We start from the raw sequence: 9,849 nt of genomic DNA, 5'->3' as shown, positions 1-9,849 counted from the left end.
AAAGACATGACTTCTTCATTCACCTCGAGTGGTTGTATGAAACCTAAAGCCGAATTGTTATTATATGTAGACATAATTCCTGTATGCCAAATATAAAAGAATAAGTAGACATGATTAGCCAATGAAGTGAACCTAATACTCCAAAATAACACCATTTATCGAGGTCTACGTCCCAATAAACTATCTCCCCGCCTATATATTTAAAGGGGACTTTTTTGATCAAGGTCCCACCATGGTGGACCACTACCTGAAACATGTCATCATCCCTACCCGAATCCTGCAAATGCAAATGGGGGACCACTAATTTAAGTTAAAATAAGAACTATGGGACCACTATCATGCATCAAAACAAGACAACTTTTCTCACAAAACATATTTACTCGTAGTTAAACCCCATGAAACGCAACAACACTCAAAACATATCCAATACCTCAATTTCAAAAAATTAACAAATGTAAAACCTAACCTGTGAAGAGAAATTGAATTTGCTCTGAAGATTTCACCTTCAAGATCACCCAAATTGGAAGACAGTTCCTCAAAATTGCTGAACCCCAAATCGCGTTTTCTACAACCCTAACTCAAATTTTTTTACTTTTTAACCAAGTCAATTTTTTTAACCAAGTGAATTTTTTTGAATCACAAATTTACCCTTAGAGGTTCTGAACAAAAAACAGCCACGTTGCACAGATATCCCCACGCTGTCAGGTGAAACGTTAAATATTTAACGCCGTGACAAAAAAGGATTTGATTGTACACTTTTTTCATAAGTTGGGACAAAATTGAACTTTTCTAAAAAGGTAGGACGCAATTGAACATTCACCCCTAAAGAAGGACCAAAAGAGGTATTAAGCCATAGAATTAAGATGTAACCATTTCAAATATGATAATAACTGTTATAATAGACTTGATAATCAACCCTTAAAAGTTTTACGTATATAAACAATGTAAAATCTCAATTTTTCTTTTTTACTAAAAGAAATATAAAAGTCAATAAAGCCAAAAGAAATATAGGATTTTAAATTTCTACAACTTAAATTTTTTTTTTTGGCTTAGTAACTTATTTTGTTTTCGGTTTTGCTAATTTTTGTCAAAAAGTCCCTCCTTTGAAAAGAGTATCAACTTGGTCCTCACTTAGTAAATATTGTGTCAACTTCGTCCCTTTCGTTAAATAGAAACAAACAACATTAATTGATTGATGATCTGGCAGTATATAGTGATAACAAGTTATTATTTAGTTATATGCGTGGTGACGTGTTATGTAATTAGAGGTTAAGGTGAATATTAACAAATTGGGTATTTGAAATTGGGGAAAATTTGATTTTGGGCAGTTAGAATTCTTCACCTACATTGTGAACACTGTACAATGGTGGGTGTTGTTCTTCTTGTTTGTCTTCTTCTCCTTTCTGTTATTGTTATTTAGGGTTTGGATTTTAGTGTTGTCTTTTGGCAGTAGCGTGGTAGTTCGTGTCTGGCGAAGTGGTGTTCCATCTTTTGGAGTTGCTTGGCGAAGTGGTTTGTGGTTCGTAGTTGTCTCATTTTGGCCTTGGCTTTGAAGTGGCAATGTCTTTGAATCAATGTTGTTCATCCTGCTCATGTGGGAGCTCTCTTGGTGGTTCATCCAGAGGATTTGTTGGAAGCCGAATATGCCATTGTGGGGTTGTTGTGTTGAGAGTGGTAAAAACAGTTAAGAATGAGGGCAAGCAATTCTAGGGTTGCCCTAATTACAAGGTTTGTAGTTTAATTTTTGTGATAAATTATTTTTGTGATTAATGATATGTTTATGGTTGGATATTTTGAACAATAGACAAGAAATGAAGAACTTTAAGGAAGCTATGTCTTTAAATGGCATAATGAAGATAATGTAGATGATGTTGATAATACTATTGCTAGATAAAGAAGAAAGATTAATAGTATGGAGAAATGGAATTTTGGAACGAGAGGGAATAAAATTTGATAATTAGGAATTTTTAGAGGGAGATGAGGTTTTGAAATTCTAGATAATGAAATTTTAGAATTGGAAAAAAAAAATTAATATCTTCTAGTATTTGGAACAATTTATATATATATTATTTTTTATTTTAACCAGATACACTTAATTACTTGAAATTTTTGTTAAAAATTTTTTTGATACAAAGATTATATTATATTTGTATGAGTTGATCACAAAAATTAACTATCAATTCTTACATAACTGGTGTATCAAAGAATGTGATCTAAATTGTACTGATAAAAAAATGACACCACCTTAATAAAAAAATTAAGAATTTGAAATTTCAAATACTCTTGTTTACTTATTGTAATTATTCAATCCATCTCACATTAGCGGACATAGCGCACTGTTAGTGTTTGGGTGATAATGGATTTTCGCTTTTGTGAATTATATTACAACTATTCATTTAACCTAAAATAAATATTGTGAAAATGTTATTTGTTAGATTTCTTTTTATTGTAAAAACAATATTTAAATTATGGCACTTAAATATAGGTAAATTAACAATATTTTTTGTTTTAATAATGTTAACAATGTAAAAAAAAAAACATACATTTTGAGAATATAAAAATTATAAATTGTTAACTTTTATATTTGAGATTCTCTAATTTCAATTTTAGTTAATAGAGTTGATCTTATAAAATTCTAAAGGTTTAGTATTTTAGTGACTTAAATTTCTTAAAAATATATTTTTTCACAAAACATTTCAAATTTTATATAAAAATAATTATTTATTTAAAATTTTCTATTCAAATATACTGTTAACATAAAAAAAGACCACTAAATTTAGGTTATTAAAATAATAATTATAATTTTTGATAAATTAAAAAATATTAATTTATATATCAAATTATTTTTATATAATATTGAACTTAACCTAAAATTTACAATCTGGGTCAAACCACCAACTTGACACATTTTTTTAGCAGCGTAGTTTCTTGAATGAAAAACAATATAGGTATTTTAGGAAAACAAAAAAAAAGTTGGAAGGGAGGTGTACAAGTACAATGCAGAGGCGTATTTAGTAATTATAGACCTTAGAAAGTTGCTTTCTGGGTTCAACAAATATGGGCCTTACCCAACTTCAACCCAATCTTTTAAATTCTAAAACCTCTTCTTTTAGGGTTTTATCTCTGGTTCGTTCACCGTCGCCACTGCACTTCTTACTCCGTCGGGTTTACCAGCGCTAAGCAATGGTGTGTTGCATTTAACACCTTCTTCATTAATCACCATCTTCATTCTTTTTTTTTTTTTACTTAATTTGATTTAACCTCACAGGCTCCGAAAAGAGTACCAGCGAAGAAGAAGCTACCGACTATTCAGGTTTGTTTTAAGGTTTTGGGGGAAATGGAGGAGTGAGTGGAGTGATATAAACTCGATTTTGATTTTTTTGCTCTGTTGATTGGTGTAGGAGAAGGTTTCGAACCCGTTGTTCGAGAAGCGTCCGAAGCAGTTCGGAATCGGAGGGGCGTTGCCTCCAAAGCGGGACCTGACTCGGTTCGTGAAATGGCCGAAGACCGTTCAAATCCAACGCAAGAAACGCATTCTCAAGCAGAGGCTCAAGGTCCCTCCCGCTCTCAATCAGTTTACAAAAACCCTCGACAAAAATCTCGGTATAGTAAACTTCTCCATAAACACCAATACAAATATAAAATGTTAAATGATTGAATTGAGTTTTTTTTTTTTTTTTTGCGATTTTGTCAGAGTTTGACTGAAACGCTAGGGCATGCTTGTGGGGGAGGCTATTATTTATGGGAGATTAGAAGCTGTATGCTTGGAACTTGGCTGTAATTTCTAAAGAAATTTTGTTTTGTTAAAAATAAGTTAATTTTAGGAATATAGTAATTTGTGGCTTCTAATGGAAATTAATTATGCAAAATCACTTCTAAAGAAACTCAACCGGAGATAGACTAAAATTGATTTTTGACAAATTTAGAGGACTGGGAAAAGATTTCATCCAAAAGTTAAACACTGTTTTAATATTAACTATCTGGTTTTTTGGAAGCAGCAACGAACCTATTCAAGATGCTGCTGAAGTACAGGCCAGAAGACAAAGCAGAGAAGAAAGAGCGTTTGTTGAAGAGGGCTCAGGCCGAGGCTGATGGGAAAAGTGTTGAAGCCAAGAAGCCTATTGTTGTTAAATATGGTCTCAATCATGTTACTTACCTTATTGAACAGGTATTTTTTTTCTCTATTATTGTTGATGTTTTTTTCGCTTTCATTGTTATTAATTGTAGTGCCAAGGTTTTAAATTGCCAATGTTGGAACTACAATCCTCAAACACTGTGGGAAATTGCCAAGGTTTGACTGAGTTGTGGTTGTGGAGAACTGCCAAAGATAATGTAGATCATTTTATTTAAAGGAAGTACTTTAAAGAATTCAATTTGTGTTTATGTTTTGGGATCTTCTGATTATTTGAAGTGCTCTTAAGAATTGTTGACTCCTGGCCTAAGTTGAATAATAATAGCGAGAATTTGGTTTTAAGTGGGGTCCAGTGCTTTAGAGATTAGGATGTCATTGTTGCCGTAATTGTGAAGTTTCATATGTTTGGATACTTCATATAGAATAAGTTGAATTTAGTTGAGTGGAACGCAGTTTCGTTCCATTGTTTAGATATTTGTTTGATGGAATGGAGAAGGGAGTGTTTTATTGTAGCTAGCTCACCCTTTGGTGGAGAAGAAAAAGAGGCTTATTGGAGGGAATGTTACATTTTTGTTTTTCTTTCCATTCCTTTCAATTTCATCTTGTATATAGACAGTTCAAACAATTGTACCCAATACCATAATGTTGTGTTATTGTTGTTAATTGATGCTTCAAGGGTTTTTTTTTTTCAAGGCAAAAAATGAAACATGAATAAAAAATTTCAAGTGATGTTGGAGTAACAGTTCTTTTGATTACTTTTTTCAGAATAAAGCGCAACTTGTTGTGATTGCTCATGATGTGGACCCAATCGAACTTGTGGTCTGGCTTCCGGCACTCTGCAGGAAGATGGAAATTCCATACTGCATTGTCAAGGGCAAAGCACGCTTGGGAACGGTACTTACATTTATTAAACAAGACAATGTTTTTAAAACTGAACACCGGTGTTTGGTTTTTTGAAACGTTGCCGCTGATGCTTTTAGAAAGTTCATGTGTATGAATCTATGATTTGTTACTTACTCGTCTGATTAATATGCTGTTTTGACAGGTTGTCCACAAGAAAACGGCTTCAGTTTTGTGCTTGACAACTGTCAAGAATGAAGATAAATTGGAGTTCAGTAGAATCCTAGAAGCTATTAAGGTGATCTAGTTTTAAATTTCAATTTATTTACTCTTTTAATCGATGATGTTGACTGAATTTACTTGATTTCTGGTCTTTGCTTCTCTTTTAAGGCTAACTTCAATGACAAGTATGACGAGTACAGAAAGAAGTGGGGTGGTGGAATCATGGGTTCCAAATCCCAAGCCAAGACCAGGGCCAAGGAGAAGCTCCTTGCAAAAGAAGCAGCCCAAAGAATGTCCTAGATTCAGTTTTTATACGTTTGAGGTCATTTTTTCTATATTTTATTTTAAGGGAGCCTATACAAGTCAATGTGAGGTCTAACATCATTTTGGTAGCTCGTAATCCATTAAAACCCGATTTTGATCGTTGATATTTGATTATCGATAGTTATTTTAGACTTTAATTAAATGTATTTTTTTTTTCTGCTCGGGAATACTATTACCATTGTTAAGATTTTGCTGCAATTTTGTGGTTCTAAATAGATTAATTGTTAAATAATGGTTATGATTTAAAGTGTTTCTGAAACAAAATGAGATAAAATTCATCTTTGAGACGGGAATATGTATTTAAGAAATATATTTTTGTTTAAATAAATAACTTGGGAATCTGTTTCTTTGTACTAACAACTTTTATTTCAAATGAACAATAATTATTTTCCTAGGCAAGTGAAAACTTGTTTAGAAAGTTTAAATGTCTACAGAATAGGACACAAAAAACTAGGGCCAACTTAGTACATGGATTTAATATTATAAAAATGTTTTCATAAACTTCAATGTAAAATTATGATCCATGTCACTTTTTCTTGGCTTTGATTTCGCTTCATATTTTTGTGTTCTGCAGCTGTTGTTTTCCTCACCGGCAGGAAAATCACATGATGCTTTTATCATTTGTTGGTGTATTTTAAGATAAAAACAAAACAGGGCATAAAGATTGAAACGTATTGTTCCACTCTATGTCGTTGCCTCTCATTTCTCTCTTCAATGTGCTTTCACTCTATTTTACCTGCAACTTTTTAACTGTAATCTAATTTTTTATCCTTTAAATTCTTGATATCATTTTGGTCTCATGTCCCTGTAGGGATTAGAAAATGCATAAATATCATGCTATTAAGGGAATATTTGTTTGGTTTCTAAGTATATTGTTTATGAATAATTATTAAAGTTAGAAATATAATTAGCAAATTTTTGAAGTTAAGATTTCTCAATGATTATATGTGGTTCTTATTCTTTAAATTTTACTTGTGAGATAATTTAGCTCATGTGTGAATGCTAAACTATAACTCCACTATCTTAAATGACTTCATCTGGTTTCTAAGCCAAATACTTAAATTTTGGTACTTTCATCTCATATTCTCTCTCATCTTCCAATCTAAGAATAAAAAATATTTTCTTACTCTTTACTCATAAAGTGAAAGATGTCGTGCTTCATGACTTAACTAAACCCATTTAATCTTACACATTTATCATTTATTTTTTTCTTTTATAAAAAATCACTATAGATTTTAGCACGGATACATTTAAATTGTTATTTTTATAATTATATATATAACTTCTTATATATGTGTATATTGAGTAACAAGTTTATTAAATTATTCATGTATATGATATATAACAGTCATGAAGTTGATATTTTTTAGGTAAAGGAAACACTATGGGTTATTAAATTTTTAAAATAGCATTATTAAATATGAATTAAAAAAAATTATAAATAACCGAGAAATATTATATGTAATAACATGGTTCTTAAAAATGATAATAAGTTCCAAGCCATATCCTAACACCTTATCTAAAGAATATTACTCTTATAAAAATCAATTCTTAAGTAATTAATCTTTTTTAAAGACGACTATATAAAGAAGAATGAATGAAGATAAGACAACAAGAATAACACTTTATCTTAAGTTGTTACTCTTTCTCTTAGCTTTTATCATCTAAGACTTTCTTTGTTAAAGAAAAAAGTTTTATAAGTTTTCATATTTCTTTACATTAAAATTATCTTATCTTCGAGAACTTTGAATCTATATTGTCTTTCAAAAACACCTTTATTGTGTTAGTATATTCAAAAGTGAATTAAAACATTTGACTCTTTAGTTTTGTTGAACTAAGTGGTCTAGTAAGATAAACTAGTAATGAATCAGGATAGGGTAAGCTTGTCTATCCAAGTTGGATAGTTTGTAAACTAAGAGTGGTAAAACTCTTTGTAATCTTTTAAAGATTAGTGGAACTCCTTAAGTATGTTTAAGGGAGAACTGGACGAAGCTTTGTTGGAGTGAACCCGTACAAAAAGGTTTAATCATTCTCATAGTCCCTAATTATGTTGGGTTTTCCCAAATAGACCCCTTTCTTATTTTTTTTTTCTCATTTGGGTCCCTAAACGTGGAAAACTTTAGCAATTGGGTCTTGCCGTTAAATTGGATTAACATAGTTAAATTGAAGGTGAGTTGTCAGTGTGAGGTGGAATCATTAAATGTCATGGCAGAGTCATCACATTAAGTTGAGTTGTCACACCATTCTAGCACGTCATCATCTTCAACCTTTCCCCAAATCAGAAACCTTAGTCGTCCATGGCAGCCACCGAAAAATGCCATCACTAGCCTTCATGCATCGCCACACAACCACTACCATTGCAAAACCATGTTCGTCTTCCTCGTACAATCACAAAACCATGCATCACCACACAACCACCACCATCACCATGAACCACGTTTGTTTTCTCTTCATCCTCACGTCATGAAGCATCCCAAACCCAAGCACCGCAAGAGCTCTGCAGGGAGTCCCTACAAAAATTCAGAATAATCCCAATTCAGGAACCCTAAAATCACGCCATTATTAGGCGAGTTCTCTTCTCCCTTCTCGGCCAAATCCTAACCTACATAAACTTAAGTCAATCTCCTTGAACCCACAAACTCAAAAGCATCCAAAACGCAAAAGCACCCAAATCGCAAAACTCCTTCATAATCATCACAAAGATCGTGCAATCTTCTTCATGCAGAAACCTCAGCCCTTCATCTTCTTCAAGTGCACATCGCAAGTTGCTCCTTTGTCAGCCACCACGAGGCCACCGTCAAACCTTCATCTCAAACCAAAACCTGCAAGGAAAGCCAAACACAGAACCAACCAAAACCCCTTTGAATCACATCGCGTCGCCATCGCGCTTCTAAACCTAATCACGAACTTGCGAAATCAATCCCCTTCATCGCAAGCTTCATCTTCTTCCCTAAGCATCAAGCCTGCAAAAAGATGATGAACCCTAATTTAGGTTTCATGAACCCTAATTTTGTGATTAACCCTGAGCATCAATCGCTAAGGTTGGAGATGATGAAATGTAAGGTTAAAGATGATGAACCCTGATTTGGGTTTCAATTCTCGCAAAACTTTTTTTTTTTATTTTTTTAATTACACATATTCCACGTAACTTTCTCTGAATATGTCACGTCATTTAATGATTCCACTTCACAATGATAACTCACCTTAAATTTAACTCTGTTAACTCAATTTAACTGCAGGGATTCAATTACTTCAATTTTTCACTTTTAGAAATTCAATTAAGAAAAAAAATAAGAAAGGGAATAAGTTTGTCTTATTTATTCTCTTTCCTAAACGTTTTCCTAAATGTTGTTGAAAAACTTAAATATAGACCCTACAAGAGAACTTAAACACTTGTTTATATGAAAAGTTTTAAAATATCTATTCAACTCTCTTATAAAGTTTTCTTATGTTTCAAATATATCTCTAAATATTTTTTACAGAGATCATGTCTTTTACTAATTTATTTAATTGAGGAAAGTGATTCTTTCAATTAGTTTAATTCTTGATTAAAATTTAAAAATTGTTTAGTTATAAGTTGAGAAAAACGCTGATCAAGTATAATTCTTAATTGAAATTTGGAATTTGTTTGGTTGTTGTATTGTACTATGATGTTAAAATTTTGGTGTTGGTTGAAATATAAAATTTGTTTGGTTACGTATATTAGGTCACTAAAACTTTGTTATTAATTAAAATTTGCTTGGTTATGTTGTACTAGGTTCCTAAAATTTTGGTGTCATTTTACTCTCTTATTTTAATTAATTGGAATCCAACCAACTTCTAAATAAGGAATTTTTTTTAACTTCAAATCTCTTTAGGTAGTTTTGTTGTATAAGAATTATTTGGTATTTAGGGATAATTAGATTGATTAGAGAAAAATACATTAATATTATTACTTTTGGAACATTGAAAGTTATGTTTTATACACATATTTGAGTGTTTTGTAGAATTAAGTGATTATATATGCACTTTGATGTGGAAAATATGTTGATAGATAATGGAGTTTAAAACTTGTTAAAAGAGTTAGAATTAGTCATTTAATGGACTCACGTTTGGATTAAATTGTGTTATTAGACATTGTTAACTTTTTCCTTGAATTTGGGTTTTATTGTCAATTTGAACCATATTAGCTATTCCATGGAAAATATTATTATTGTGTTAATGAATACATTTTAGATTTACTTGAATGATTAGAATGAGTATAGTTGGATATATAAGTTTAATGATATGAAACATAATTTATCTATGACTTTTGCATTTATTTATTTTAACATTTATTTGAATATTAATGA

The 9,849-nt window shown here is 31.4% G+C and overlaps 1 protein-coding gene across 1 annotated transcript; it reads left to right on the top strand.

Moving 5' to 3' along the window:
- The first annotated feature begins 3,069 nt into the window (after positions 1-3,069).
- Positions 3,070-5,687, top strand: LOC106771004 (60S ribosomal protein L7a-1). Its single transcript, XM_014656880.2, has 7 exons — positions 3,070-3,186; positions 3,269-3,313; positions 3,402-3,603; positions 3,999-4,168; positions 4,898-5,026; positions 5,178-5,270; positions 5,363-5,687. The coding sequence occupies exons 1-7, from the start codon at positions 3,184-3,186 to the stop codon at positions 5,492-5,494; spliced, it is 774 nt and encodes a 257-aa protein (XP_014512366.1). The 5' UTR covers positions 3,070-3,183; the 3' UTR covers positions 5,495-5,687.
- Positions 5,688-9,849: the final 4,162 nt, after the last annotated feature.

Source organism: Vigna radiata, chromosome 8 (assembly GCF_000741045.1).
Source record: "Vigna radiata var. radiata cultivar VC1973A chromosome 8, Vradiata_ver6, whole genome shotgun sequence".
NCBI classification, from domain to species: Eukaryota; Viridiplantae; Streptophyta; class Magnoliopsida; order Fabales; family Fabaceae; genus Vigna; species Vigna radiata.
This window is presented reverse-complemented; position numbering and strand designations above follow the sequence as displayed.

What these genes read in the sequence shown, in the direction of transcription:
- LOC106771004 (XM_014656880.2), top strand. An exon ending in AGAAGCTACCGACTATTCAG is followed by an intron (nt 3,314 to 3,401) that starts GTTTGTTTTAAG and finishes TGATTGGTGTAG; the next exon opens with GAGAAGGTTTCGAACCCGTT. An exon ending in GCAAAGCACGCTTGGGAACG is followed by an intron (nt 5,027 to 5,177) that starts GTACTTACATTT and finishes CTGTTTTGACAG; the next exon opens with GTTGTCCACAAGAAAACGGC.